Source organism: Quercus suber, unplaced genomic scaffold (genome assembly GCF_002906115.3).
Source record: "Quercus suber isolate HL8 unplaced genomic scaffold, Cork oak 2.0 scaffold_1109, whole genome shotgun sequence".
Lineage (NCBI taxonomy): Eukaryota > Viridiplantae > Streptophyta > Magnoliopsida > Fagales > Fagaceae > Quercus > Quercus suber.
Window position 1 is genome coordinate 73,036 of NW_027070514.1, and position 15,696 is coordinate 88,731.

At 33.4% G+C, this 15,696-nt stretch overlaps 2 protein-coding genes across 2 annotated transcripts in view; one reads left to right on the plus strand and one right to left on the minus strand.

Annotated features, from left to right (window-relative positions):
- The window catches only part of LOC111991520 (14 kDa proline-rich protein DC2.15-like), a 34,347-nt gene extending 18,898 nt beyond the window's left edge, over positions 1 to 15,449 (plus strand). The window contains exon 2 of the mRNA XM_065769305.1: positions 15,146 to 15,449. Within this exon, the coding sequence (XP_065625377.1) occupies positions 15,146 to 15,434 (289 nt within the window). The 3' untranslated portion in view covers positions 15,435 to 15,449. The remainder of the gene's footprint in view (positions 1 to 15,145) is intronic.
- LOC111991528 (14 kDa proline-rich protein DC2.15) lies at positions 13,822 to 14,286 on the minus strand. The gene has a single exon (XM_024023308.2). It carries the CDS (start codon positions 14,245 to 14,247, stop codon positions 13,837 to 13,839), a length of 411 nt encoding a protein of 136 aa, XP_023879076.1. The 5' UTR covers positions 14,248 to 14,286; the 3' UTR covers positions 13,822 to 13,836.
- Positions 15,450 to 15,696: the final 247 nt, after the last annotated feature.

Genomic DNA, 15,696 nt, shown 5'->3' on the forward strand with positions numbered 1-15,696 from the left:
AGGTTTGTGCAGTGATGTGCGAGACTCGGCAATTTTTGAAAAAGTGAGGTGCAGGCGCGATGGATACGTTTATTAATAAACTATTAAATATATTTTTATTTATATTTTCTATATATTGCTAAGATATTTTTTATATAATGGTATACATATACCAATTTTAGAGAAATAGTAGATAAGGAACCTTTGGATCAATTTAATACCTATAGTTGATATTAAGGGGGTAAATTTTGCAAAATAATATTATTTTTTAATGATAAGTAATTATTTAAATTGATACAATTGCCAAATTATCATTTAGATAGTAGAAAGACGTACCTGTTAAGATTGTAGTGAACCCAAAAAAAAATTGAAGTATTACTACCATAACAATAGTAACTCCCAACAGTATGGCAGAGTGTATTGTTCTTCAAACATAGATTGAGATTTGGTTTTGCGCACTCGTCAATATCTGAAGATATATATATATATATATATATATATAGAGAGAGAGAGAGAGAGAGAGAGAGAGAGAGAGAGAGATTAAATTTAATAAGGACAGGGTGTAAACCCTTTGGTTTACATTGGCCAATAAGGACATGCCACATCAGATTTTTACTAAAACTTATTGTAAAATCAATACATCCTAATACACATAATATCATTGTGAGAGACCATAGGGGTGATCTCAAAACGAGATTTGGGCGCTTAGGGCACCTCTCTTTTGGGTAATTGTGTGGAGTCGCCACTTATTTTTTATACAAAAAAATAAGAATAAAATAAAATACAGTTGCATGTCCAAAATACCTCACATTCATTAATTGATCATACATTTATATCTTGGTAGAATAACTCTACAAGTCTTTGGTCCTAACACAATCTATGTAAAAATTACAAAGCTTTGATCCTAGTCATAGTCTACCAAAACAAAAGACAAAACACTAGTCTACTTATTTAAAAAACCTAAGTTTGGGGGCTATGTTACACAATGGGAAGGTGTTAGGCACCCATTCTGGTCAGACAGAGTCTGGTCTTCTAGACTCTAATGACCATTATATGAGTCCAAATCTTCTATCTCACTCTTCCTACTCCACTATATACTCCACAAATAAAAATATGCCATGTGTCCATCTACGTTGTTAAATGCTAAATTTATGTCTTCTATTTTTTCAATATCCTAAATATGATGAGTTATTTATTTATTTATTTTAGAAAATTGAAATAATAGAAGACATAAATTTAGCATTTAATAAAGTAGATGGACACATGGCATATTTTTATTTGTGGAGTATATAATGGAGTAGGAAGAGTGAGATAGAAGATTTGGACTCCCATTATATACCCTTTTGTATGACATTGAATGATATGTTATAACACATGTAACAAACATTTACTTGAAAAAATTAATTTAACAAATTCGTCTAATGAATATGCCCTCTTCTCAAAGCAAAATCAGCTCTGTTTTGAAAGGAATAAAAAAAAAAAGGGATTTGGTTAACTAAAATCAGATCCGTTTCATAAGGGATAAAAAAATGGATTTGGTTAATGAAATTAGATATGTTTTGTAAGGAATAAAAAAATGGGATTTGGTTATTGAAAATCAGATCTGTTTTGTAAGGAATAAAAAAATGGGATTTGGTTAATGAAAGTCATATCTGTTTTGTAAGGGAAAAAAATGGGATTTGGTTAATAAAAATAAGATCTGTTTTGTAAGGAATAAAAAATGGGATTTGGTTAATAAAAATCAAATCTGTTTTGTAAGGAATAAAAAATGGGAGTTTTAAAGGAGGATTCATAATCATAATTCAAATCTATTATGCATGCATCACATATTTACGGAATGACATAAAAAAAAAAAAAACTTTAATCTAACTATTAATTCATTCTTTGAAAATTCAAAATCTGCAGTTTATTATTTAAGAAGAAAACTATTTTAGAAAATTTTTCAGATCTATATTTAATGAAAATATAGATCTATTTTGTACGTTTGAAAAATTCAAATCTACATTTAATGAAAATACATATCTGTTTTGTACTAGAAAAAGTTTCTGAAATTTTTTCAGATTTGTATTTAATGAAAACATAGATCTGTTTTGTTTAGAAAAATTTTCAGAAAAATTTTCAAATTTGTATTTAGTGAAAATACAGATTTGTTTTTTTTTTTTTTTAATAAAAAAATTTCTGAGTAATTGCAGATTTTGAAATTAAAGAAGAATTAAATTAGACACATGTTAAAGACAATTCCAACTAAGCATAAAAACATGGCATATATGAATTGTGAACAAGATCATAATTAAATCAAACATATATTAACAAAAACCATGGAATGAACAACACAACATATCAATTAAGAGAAAAGAAAAATAAACAAAAGAACAAAATTAAATACCTAATTGCATGAGCATACCCTTCAATGGAAGAATACTTTAGAAATCAAAGAAATTTTCACCTCTTTGAGATCTAAAATATTTGACTTACAAAAAAAAAAAAAAGTTTTTAAAGCCAAGGCGTCCAAAACGTCTTTAACATAAGGGGAGCAAAAAAGTCAGAAAACTAGAAGGAACAAGTCTGTGCATCTTCGAGATGAAGAGGAAGACTAGAAGGAAGAATTACAATTAGCATTAATTCTATTATGATTATATGTTCTGAAATGACAGCCACAAAGGATCACCAGCTTCTAGACTTCTAGTGTCATGTATGTTCTAGTATGATTATCACAACTATGTAATCTCCAATAAAATAAACTTCAATGGCAAGTATCTAACTATGTCCTCAGAGAGGAATAGTCAATAGTACAGATGGTGAAATTAATAAATTCATTCAAATAAATATTTTCCATTACTTAAATAAGTCCTAACATCTGCAAGTGAAAAAAATAATCACATTATAAGCTGATGGAAGACTTGTTAGTGGAAACATGATAGGAACCTTATGATCAGCAATGCTATTATCAGAATATTTCCAGGAAAAACTGCTCAAATTACATGAATTTGCTCTTCACTTTAATTTAGAAGCATTATCTTTCCATTTGTTTTCCATTTACACACGCAAACAAACGCGACAAAAAGTGTCATCAATGTATAACATTTAATCAATTAGCGAGCTTGTTCTTAGAAAAAATAAAATGCAAGTATAGAATCACTACAAAAAAAACTAAGTTTTTATTTTATTTTATTTTTTGTGGTGTATCCAAAACCTCCGTTAAAAGAGGTAAACTGCATACACTAATTGTTATTCGTTGATTTACACCCTCTTGGTATGCTCATGACATTTAGGATTCATATCTTCTATCTTCAGTTATTATATAATTTTTAATAAAAAAAGAAAAAAAAATTTCTTCATTGGCGAATACCTTAAATCCAAGGTTGTATTAGCTATTTTTTAGTAAGTGCAATAATTTCAAAATTTAATATATTTCCAAATAAACAAACTTTCCATATACATCTAACAATTATAAAAATAAAAAATCATAAAAAATAACACATATCTCTCTTAAATTTAAAAATAACAATTTTTAAGGAGATATAATTGTATGAGTAAGATATTTCCTAAAATAAATGTTAAGTTTCATTCTAATGTTATAACTCACAACCAAACTAATGAATATGTTTAGTTATTACATTACAATACGTTTTATTCCTAAAAATACAGATCACAATTCCTATCGTAATCTCCATATACCAAACGTAGTCTTACTCCTTTATATATACCTACCTATGACCTTTCACGTCATCTCATCTCAAATATACTAAACCAAAAAAGATTCCATTTACCTTTTATGGCATCTAGCTAACTCCAACATTGTCATCCCGCGTGATCTTTACTCGTATGAGTTGGAAATAATCAAGGAAGAAGGCGCTTGCATTTTTTATTCAGTGACAATGATTTTTGGTTTTGATGTTGAGGTTAAATGTTATGAGTTTTGTAAAAGTTGTGATTGACTTTAGGTTTTGGGATTTTGGTGTAAGGAAGCCATAAATGTATTTTGTTTTAGAATTAAAGAGATAGAAAGAAACCTTCAAATTGAATATTGATGAGATTAGTTGTTTTTTAACTACTATTTAGTTTGGTATCAATACAAGCCATAACAATAAGACCAAAAGAAAATTATGATTTTAAAATGTTTTTCATGTTTTTATTTATTTATTTATTATTTTTTATGTGGAAGTCTAGCTAAAGGAAATTAAATCTTGATAAATAGAAGTGTTTTTAGACAAATTTTCTTTGTTTTATCACATTCGATCTATTTTCTGGTACTTGCAAATGAAAGTATTTTATGCTTTGAATTTATATTTATAGATTTCAAAATCATTTTATTAGTTTCAAAAATAAAGTATAACAATATTATAATATTTTAGTCTCCGAAAAATGTCAAAAAACTTGATGGATTATAACCTTAGAAATCTAGATTAGTACAACAATTCTACATAATATTTAGAAACTGATTCTTTGACAATTTTTTTAATATAAAATATGAAAATTAAGAAGAATGATTTGCAAAGCATTTAGAAATATTTTGAAAAAACATAAATATTATACAACAAAATAAGTATTATAAATAAGTCTCAAAAGGCAAAAAATTATTTAAAAAAATTTGCAAAGTATACATTGCATCGCGCAATATATTACCTCTAACAACATATGAGTATTCTATTTTTTTAAACTAAATTATTAAGAGAAGTATTACGTCCATAAAATTTTTATACTTTTACAACAAATTCAAAGTAGTAAGTTATTATTGGTTGTTATGGATGGAAAAAAAAAATTATAATTTAAGTGTTGTGAATTCAAATTAAAGCAATAATAATTTATCGCTTAGGTTTTATTGTAAACATGTTGTGAAAATATTTTGGATAGTTCTCTATGATAGAGTAAGCAAGGACTTGAGACCTGAGGAACATTGTAGGTTGAAGTTGAAAGAAGAAGAACAAAGAGGTGCAGAGTAACGGCTAGTTCTATCCAACGGTAAATTGGTGCTAAAGTCAAAACGGTGTCGTAGGACTTAAATGAAGTTGAGTTTAAGAGAAGTGAAGAGAAAACGTCATCGTTTCTGAGTAACAAGAACGACACAGTTTTGATCTTCTTCCACTCAGGCGCTCAAGGCTTGCTCTGTTCTCCACTGGTGTTAAAGCTAGTCACAGAGAGAGCCCAGATGATAACCGTTTGTAACTACCTTCCCTTAAAACCCGGAAGCAGTTGCAGAGCTATCAAGATTCAGTTATGATGGAACCTCTTAGAAGATTTCAGATTGTATCTATTATTGAGAGCTATATAAGTAGTGGTTATAGTAATGTATCATTTAAGCTTGTAAAAACACTTCTCTGTTTTTGATCAATCAATAGAGTTCTCTCTTTTCTTCTCTCTCTCTATCCACCATTGTTGTTCACCATTATTGTTCATTGCAAGCTCAAAACTTCACATGGTATCAGAGCCATAGATCCATGGCCTCAACAACAGCACCTGCAGATTCTGCCCAATCCACTCACACCACCCCTGTTCCTTCAACATCCACACAAACAAATTCCATACAATCTCCATTACTGTTACTCTCCAATATGTCAAATCTCATGTCAATTAAGCTAGATTACACTAACTACATACCTTGGAAGCACCAGTTGATCACGATATTGGAGGCTTACTCTCTGATTGAACACATCGATGGTACTGTACAAAAACCATCTCCTGTTATTCTTGATGCTACAGGAAGTCCAACCTCAGTGGTGAATCCTGATTTCCAAGCCTGGAAAATCAGAGACAAAGCTTTGCTTTCTCTGATAAATTCAACTCTCACTCCACAAGTCTTCTCTCTCGTTGTTGGAGTTATGAGTTCAAGAGAGGTCTGGAACACTCTAGAACAGAGGTTCACCTCTACATCAAGAGCAAACATCTTGAATCTAAAGCTTGAGCTTCAAAGTCTCAAGAAAGGTAGTGATTCAGTGAATGCCTTTTTACAGAAAATCAAGATTGCTCGTGACAAGCTACTTGCTGTAGGAGTGATTGTAGACAATGAAGAATTGATTTGTATTGTACTAAGAGGTCTTCCTAAAGAATTTGCTCACTTTTGCTCAGCAATTCGAATTAGGAGTGAACCTATTACATATGAGCAACTAGCTATTATGTTGCATAGTGAAGAACAAGCAATGATGGACAATTCAGAATCATTTTCTCATTCACTAGCTATGTTTGCCTCTAACAACAAATCTGGTAGCACCTCTCAGAATCATCCTCAGAATCATTCTCAGAATCATAATTCTGGAAGAGGAAGGGGAAGAAACAACTATAGTAGAGGAAGAGGAGGTGGTAGGTATAACCACAATGGTGTCCAACACCACCAACATCAACCACATCAGAATCTGAATCAGAATTTTCAATCACATCAGAATTTTGCTCAGAACTTTTCTCCTCAAAACTATCAGAATCAAAATGCCTCACATAATTTCAAAGGTGATCGTCCATCATGTCAAATCTGTGGAAAATCAGGTCATCAAGCCTTGGATTGTTACCACAGGATGGATTTTGCCTATCAAGGAAAGAATCCTCCCACTAAACTAGCAGCTATGGCAAGTGTATCCAATGCAGCCATCACCAACAATCAAGATCCCTGGCTTGCAGATTCAGGTACCTCTGACCATCTAACTGCTAATCTCAATAACCTTAGTATCCAATCTCAGTACACAGGGCCTGAACAAGTTACTGTGGGGAGTGGACAAACCCTTCCAATCAATCACATAGGTAACACAACTCTTCCTACCAAATATCACAATTTCATATTAAAAGATGTTCTTCATGTACCTAGAATAGCAATGAATCTCCTTTCTGTTCACAAGTTCTGTCTTCAAAACAATTGTTCCTGTCATTTTGATGCTCATGAACTTAAAATTCAGGATATTCCTACGGGGAGACTCCTCTACAAGGGCTTGAGTGAAAATGGTGTTTATCCAATCTACTCTCAACACTTCCTCAAGCCTTCTGTCTTCAAATCTGCTTCTCAATTTCAGCATACTCAGTCAGCACAAGCTTCTCATTTTCCTTCTGTTTTTCATGTAAATAGGATTAATAAGTGGCTGCTGTGGCATAATAGACTAGGACATCCTAGCAATAAAGTGCTTAGTACTGTTTTAGCTTCTGTTGATGCATCCTGTACCCCACCATCCAGTGATTCTATCACTCATTGTAAACACTGCCTTCAAGGAAAAATGCATCAACTTCCTTTCAATAAATCTGATTTTCAAGCTACCAAGCCTCTTGAATTAGTCCATACTGATGTATGGGGTCCTGCCCCAGTTACATCTGTTAATGATTTCAAGTATTATGTTGTTTTTGTCGATGAATACTCCAAATTTACTTGGCTATTTCTGTTAAGACTTAAATCTGATGTCTTTGAAGTTTTTAAGCATTTTAAAGCTACTGTTGAGAATCAACTTAATACCAAAATCAAAATTTTAAGGTCAGACAGAGGTGGTGAATTTACCTCTAATGCCTTTAATAATTTTTGTTCCTCCAATGGTATTATTCATCAACTTTCTTGCCCTCATACCCCTCAACAGAATGGGGTTGCTGAAAGAAAGCACAGACACTTAGTTGAATGTGCTCTTACCTTATTATCACACTCCAAATTACCCTTGCCATACTGGTCCTATGCTATATCCACAGCAGTCCACATTATTAATAGGTTGCCTACTCCTATTCTTAGGCATAACTCACCTTGGGAGCTGTTATTCTTAACCAAACCTGATATTTCACATCTAAGGTCTTTTGGTTGTACTTGTTTTCCTCTTCTCAAGCCTTATAACAGCCACAAACTCCAACCTCATACCACTTCTTGTATTTTCCTTGGATACCCTGCATATACCAAAGGGTATATCTGTTTGGACCCTTCTACTTCTCGGATATACATATCTAGACATGTCATTTTTAATGAAACTGAATTCTTGTTATCTCATTCTTTGTCCAATGGTCCAACCTCCACTCCTTTATCTACACAGTCCCCCACTTCTTCTGCTCAGTCATGCTTTCCTTTACTTCATCAGTGTTTTCTGCCTAATCAACCTACTTCTGTCCACACTTCAACCATTTCCTTACCTTCATCCAGCTCTCATATGTCTCCATCTAACATTCAGTCACCTTTCATGCCTACTACTGCACCCTCAACACCTGTATCTCAACCTCATGCCAATCCTGTGTCAGATTTGCCTCCTTCAGTCTCCCTACCTCAACCCACCACTTCTAATCCTAATTCTTCACATGCCTCACCCTTAATCATTCCACATGTCCCTTCAGTTTCTTCTGTTCAGGCCCCTTCTATCACAAATGTTCATCCTATGGTTACAAGATCAAAAGATGGTATTTTTAAGCCTAAGGCACTTGCTGCCACGGCTGTATCTGCTGATTCCAAGCCTGTGCTCAATTCTACCAAGACCAAGAAGTTATCTTCAGCTCCTAAACCTGACTATACTCTCACTGAACCCTCTTCCTACAAGGTTGCTTCACAGTATCCTCAGTGGTGTTCTGCTATGGATGAAGAGTTTGCTGCTCTTCAGAGGCAAGGTACCTGGTCTTTAGTACCATCCTCTCCCACTCAGAATGTGGTTGGCTGCAAGTGGGTATTTAAACTAAAGTTGAATAGTGATGGGAGTATTAATAGGTACAAAGCCAGATTGGTAGCAAAGGGATTTCATCAGCAATATGGGGTTGATTTTGAAGAAACTTTCAGTCCAGTTGTGAAACCTCCCACAGTCAGAATCATCCTTTCTCTGGCAGTTCAGTTTAACTGGCCTTTAAGGCAATTGGATGTTAGGAATGCATTTCTCCATGGTTTATTGAGAGAAGAGGTTTATATGGTGCAACCTCCTGGTTATGTTGATCCATCTTCTCCCAATCATGTTTGCAGGCTTTGGAAATCTTTGTATGGACTCAAACAAGCTCCAAGAGCTTGGTTTGATAGATTTTCCACTCAGCTCTTGCATTTGGGTTTTCAGGCTTCCCTTGCTGACTCTTCTTTATTCATCCTCAGACAAGGCAAGATTGTGGTTTATTTGCTGGTTTATGTGGATGATATTGTACTTACAGGCAACAGCCCTCAGTTTTTGGACTCACTGATTGCTCAATTAAGTGAAGCCTTTGAACTTAAGGATTTAGGTCCTCTTCACTACTTTCTTGGGCTTCAGATCACCAGGACATCCAAGGGTCTGTTCCTTAATCAGACTAAATATGCTCAGGATTTGATTCTAAAGCATAATATGTTATCTTCCAAGCCTGCCAAAACTCCTTGTGCTCCTCATGTCAGATTGGTTCCCAATGAAGGGTCTCTTCTTTCCAGCCCTCATGACTATAGAAGTTTGGTGGGATCTCTTCACTACTTAACATTCACAAGGCCTGACCTCAGTTTTGCTGTCCACCAAGTTTGTCAGTTTATGTCATTTCCCACTGATATTCACTTGATTGCAGCTAAACGAATTCTCAGATACCTTAATGGCACCCTCAATTTTGGGATCTTTCTTCAACCTGGTCCAATTTCTCTTTCTGCATTTTCAGACTCTGATTGGGCTGGTGATCCCTATGATAGGCGTTCCACCACTGGATTTATTGCTTATCTGGGTTACAACCCCATTACTTGGAGTGCTAAGAAACAAGAAACTGTCTCCAGGTCTTCTACTGAGTCTGAATATAGAGCTTTGGCCTCCACTGCAGCTGAGCTCTCTTGGCTTCGTCAAGTGTTGAAGGACCTGGGTCTTTTTCTTCCTTCTCCTCCCAAATTGTGGTGTGATAATGTATCTGCCTTGGCCATTGCTTCAAATCCTGTGTTCCATGCTCGTACAAAACATGTTGAGGTAGATTATCATTTTGTTCGAGAACGAGTTTTACGCAAGGATCTCCAAGTTAAGTACATTGCCACAGGAGATCAACTTGCTGATATTTTTACTAAGAGCCTCTCTTCTTCGAGGTTTGTGTTTCTTCGCTCCAAAATCATGGTGTCTTTAGCCCCCATGGTTTTGAGGGGAGATGATAGAGTAAGCAAGGACTTGAGACCTGAGGAACATTGTAGGTTGAAGTTGAAAGAAGAAGAACAAAGAGGTGCAGAGTAACGGCTAGTTCTATCCAACGGTAAATTGGTGCTAAAGTCAAAACGGTGTCGTAGGACTTAAATGAAGTTGAGTTTAAGAGAAGTGAAGAGAAAACGTCATCGTTTCTGAGTAACAAGAACGACACAGTTTTGATCTTCTTCCACTCAGGCGCTCAAGGCTTGCTCTGTTCTCCACTGGTGTTAAAGCTAGTCACAGAGAGAGCCCAGATGATAACCGTTTGTAACTACCTTCCCTTAAAACCCGGAAGCAGTTGCAGAGCTATCAAGATTCAGTTATGATGGAACCTCTTAGAAGATTTCAGATTGTATCTATTATTGAGAGCTATATAAGTAGTGGTTATAGTAATGTATCATTTAAGCTTGTAAAAACACTTCTCTGTTTTTGATCAATCAATAGAGTTCTCTCTTTTCTTCTCTCTCTCTATCCACCATTGTTGTTCACCATTATTGTTCATTGCAAGCTCAAAACTTCACACTCTAAACATTTTGGTAAGAGAATGTTTAATATCATCGTCCTTCTAAAAATTAGGACTCAAAATATAGAACTTCACATCTTCAAAATGGCAACTTTTACATAACATCGAATCGTACATGAATTGGGAAGCTGATAATTCATTTTTACACCTTGTACTGCATATATAGTAAAGGAATGTAGAATTGAACCAAATAATATCTCCTCACACCTACTACAGGGCATTTCCTATAAATAACATTTCTTTTTATGAACAAAATAAGGCGCTATATATACTTCAAACGTCCAGTGCTAGCTAGAGAGGTCAAGGCTTGAGTTTGCTTCAAATTTTTGTAACATCAAATTTCAAGAAAGGAAGAAAGGGTGTTAACCATGGAAGGAACTGCTTTTAAAAGGGTTGGGCTAATGCTTATGGTTTTGGTTTTGCTTTCAGCGACGGAAGTGCAAGCCGACTTCGCTTGCGATTTTAAATGTGAGTTAAAGTGTCTTTTAGTTAGAAAACTTAGGTCAGTTTGTGTTGATAATTGTTTGAAAAAATGTGAGAAACCGCCACAGACAAAGGATCTATATGACTCGACTGTGCGTCTTCGTGGCATTCAAACTTGAGCACTGGTATGTAATCGTTAATACTTTTAAATTGCTACACATACATATTCCACATTTAGCATTCAAAATGCTCTAATCCCCCGATCATTTTCCCCCTTAAAAGAACATCAATTCACCCAATTTATTTATATTTAAGTTAATTTACACTCTTTAAATTTGGATAAATTGTTATTTTAGTTTCTAAAATTTACCTTATTTGTCAATTTTAGTAAGAAAATTTCAAGAATGAACGTGAATATTAAGGACTAAAATGATAAAAGAATAAATTTTATGGATGAAAATGACTATTCAGACAAATATAAAGATTTTAATTTGAATTCTAATATTTATATTTATACTTAATTATTAAAACCTACTCAAATGCATTGGAATATTCGTTATGTTTTTTAGTTTATTTTCGTGATATTAATCTAACATATGTTTCTATTTCATATGCAGAAAAAGTAGGAGACTTCGCTGAGTTTTGGTCAAAGATCTACAGAAAGTCAAATTATATATGTTCGTCATTATTGTGTTTTTTTTTCCCTTCCCAGAAAAGAACTGTATCTTTTCTACCTTGAATTACTTAATAACCCTCCGCTCCCTTTCCAGTAAAATTTGTTTGTGATGAATGTACTTTGAGGGAGTTATTTGAACTATGTCATGTACCCTTTGAATTGTATTTTAAAATCTTAGAATTGAATAAAACATTTGTATCAAATAAGTATCGGAGTATTCAACTAAAAAAATGGACATATATAATGTCTGACTTGCCATCATCAAGTTTGAAAGTTAGGGAACTGTATTTATTTCTGCTAAAATATCGTGGTATTCAAATCTATATGTTTTAATGCCAAAGTAAATAAATAAATAAACCCAAAAAAAAAAAATTGCCAAAGATTGTTTTTTATGTATTGCTTTTATTTAAATAGCTAGTAATGATCTTTTCTAGCTATATTTCCAAATATAATTTTTAGCATAATTTGGTTTATTGTTGCACAATTTCCTAAATGATACTAACAGTGAAAATACTTTCCATCCAAATGAAGGTTAGAATGATGATAAAATAATTGGACTTTACAAAAAAGGAATAACTCTAGTAATAATATTTTCCATAGTGAAAGTCAAATTGTTGTTTAAAAAAGTTTTTATTTCGATCCAAATTATACCAAGGATCTTATTTATTTTTAGAAAATATATTTCCAAACTAAGCCCTAGTGCTGATGTCAACAAAAATGGTAAAATTTCTTTTCTCATTCAATGAGAATTGGGTCAAGATGTATACAAGGGAAAAAAAAATGTAAAAGTTTGTTGCCTAATCAAGAAATCACGACCATTAAGCCTATATGACAAAAAATAAATTATTGAATTTAATTTTTCACATTAATGTCAATCACTAAATTAGAAAAATAATTTCAAACAAACATTGCCTAAACACATACATACATTAACTTGATAAAGAAAAAGACATTAATATTTATCATCATAAAAAGTGGAGATCCTTCCAACATGGTCGTTTAAAAATAATAATAAAACCATGATAACTTTTAAATGGTAAGTCTGAGAAATAGAGTAAGTAATTTTTTCGGGTTGAGTACAAAAAATCTGTCCAACTTGTCAAAAAAAAAAAAAAAAAAAAAAACTTGTCCAACCTAAGACCCGACTTGAAACCTGATAAAAGAAATAGAGTAAGTAATTTTTTCGGGTTGAGTACAAAAAATCTGTCCAACTTGTCAAAAAAAAAAAAAAAAAAAAAAACTTGTCCAACCTAAGACCCGACTTGAAACCTGATAAAACCGACCCAAATTTTCAAGTTGGGTTGAGTTTTAGCTAGGCAAACCCAATTTCTATTGGGTTGGGTTGGGGGTCACAGTGAACCCGACTCGACCCAACCCAATACCACTCCTACTTGTGGGTGCGGGGGGCAAAGTGCCACCTGATAGAATCTCATGGTCTCCCACATTAGATTTTTGCTTTCTTATATAAAAAAATGATCAATAATTAATATGTACATTTAATCCCGGAACACATTCAATGAACTAATATTATACATAATTAGATTGACATAAATATAATTTTGTTGAGGTGGAAGACTAAATGAAGAATGTTCCACTTGGCAGAACCCCATAATTAATGTAGCAAAGTGCCACATTATAGATTCCCATGGTTTCCCACATTTGATTTTTGCTTCCTTATATATATATATATATATATAAAGATCAATAATTTATATGTGCATTTAATCTAGGAACACATATAATGAACTAATATCATACATAATTAAATTGACATAAATGTAATTTTTGTTGAGGTGGAAGCCTAAATGAAGAATGTGCTACTGGACAGAACCTCACACTTTCTCCCGTGAGGTGTCTACCTTTACACACACACACACACACACACACATATATATATACACACGCATTGATTTGAAAGAAAAGATCATTTTTTTTAATGTTTATATATATATATGTATTTATTAAAAAAATTTGGAGAATAGTGCAAAAAATGCCAGATGGAAGGCGCTAGAAAAAAAAAAAAAAAATACACGTTTTATGATTTCCCAAAGAACAGCCGGTTGAGAAGACCTTCCAACAAACTAATTGACAACCAAAATAAAATTCATATTAGCTCAAACCAGACCCCATCAACAAAGGATGTAGTGAAAATAATTAGATAACATGAAACTTGGCAGAAAAATGAGAGATTTAGCTTAGCATTATTTGGCACATTGGAAGCCTTTTGGTACATTCTTTCCACAATAATTCAATAGCAAGCTTAATGAAAGGGGAACATTAAGATTGATGCCTAGAACATTGGCCTTGATAGCAGTGCAAAGACAAACAGCTGCCTCAAGATCAACAAGACCATGGATGAGGCTGCAGCAAGGGGACTTTGGTGGGGTTCCCACAACGAGGTGCACCAAGTCATTCAACAAGTTAGCACACACCCCTAGCTTAAGGGTGTCCTTGGGGCAAGTGGATGGGTTATTAGTAGGAAGGTTGGGTTGTGAGTGTCGTGGAGTCTTCAATGGTGGTGGACAAGTGACATTAGTTGAAGTGACCATTGTGAAAAAGAGAAGGTTGAGAGAGAGTAGAAAAGCCATGGTTGCAATAGCCTTGGAATCCATTTTTAGACACACTTGCCAAGGCTATATGTTTGTAATTAAGGATGGGTTTGAATTGGTGGAGGCATGGTGAAATGGGTTAGGGTTTATATAGGTGGAGATTGTGGTTTCTTTAGAGTTTAAAGAATAAAATGATTGATAAGACCCTCGTGGGCACAATGGCATGGATCAAAAAAATAATGCAACAAAATGTCATTTGATAGGTAATTAATATGTGCATTTAATCCAGGAACACATTCAATGAACTAATATTATACATAATTAAATTGACATAAATGTAATTTTGTTGAGATAAATGTACTTGACATCAATGTAATTAAATTGACATAAATTGACTAATATATATATATATATATTTTGGTTTCATTTATCTATACAAATTCCAAAACCAAATAACAATAAATGAAACCAAAAATATATATATTAGTCAATTTATGTCAATTTAATTACATTTATGTCAATTACATTTATCTCAACAAAATTACATTTATGTCAATTTAATTATGTATAATATTAGTTCATTGAATGTGTTCCTGGATTAAATGCACATATTAATTACCTATCAAATGACATTTTGTTGAATTATTTTTTTGATCCAAGTCAATGTGCCCACGAGGGTCTCATCAATTGTTTTATTCTTTAAACTCTAAAGAAACCACAATCTCCACCTATATAAACCCTAACCCATTTCACCATGCCTCCACCAATCCAAACCCATCCCTAATTACAAACATATAGCCTTGGCAAGTGTGTCTAAAAGTGGATTCCAAGGCTATTGCAACCATGGCTTTTCTACTCTCTCTCTCAACCTTTTTTTATTTTTTTTCACAATGGTCACTTCAACTAATGTCACTTGTCCACCACCATTGAAGACTCCAAAACACACTCTACGACACTGACAACCCAACCTTCCTACTAATAACCCATCCACTTGCCCCAAGGACACCCTTAAGCTAGGGGTGTGTGCCAACTTGTTGAATGACTTGGTGCACCTTCTTGTGGGAACCCCACCAAAGTCCCCCTGTTGCAACCCCATCCATGGTCTTGTTGATCTTGAGGCAGCTGTTTGTCTTTGCACTGCTATCAAGGCCAATGTTCTAGGCATCAATCTTAATGTTCCCCTTTCATTAAGCTTGCTATTGAATTATTGTGGAAATAATGTACCAAAAGGCTTCCAATGTGCCAAATAATGCTAAGCTAAATCTCTCATTTTTCTGCCAAGTTTCATGTTATCTAATTATTTTCACTACATCCTTTGTTGATGGGGTCTGGTTTGAGCTAATATGAATTTCATTTTGGTTGTCAATTAGTTTGTTGGAAGGTCTTCTTAACCGGCTCTTCTTTGGGAAATCATAAAACGTGTATTTTATTTTTTTTTCTAGTGCCTTCCATCTAGCATTTTTTGCACTATTCTCCAAAAAAATTTAATAAATACACATAAAAATATATATA

What these genes read in the sequence shown, in the direction of transcription:
- LOC111991528 (XM_024023308.2), bottom strand. Translation starts at nt 14,247, where the DNA reads ATGGATTCCAAGGCTATTGCAACCATGGCTTTTCTACTCTCTCTCAAC.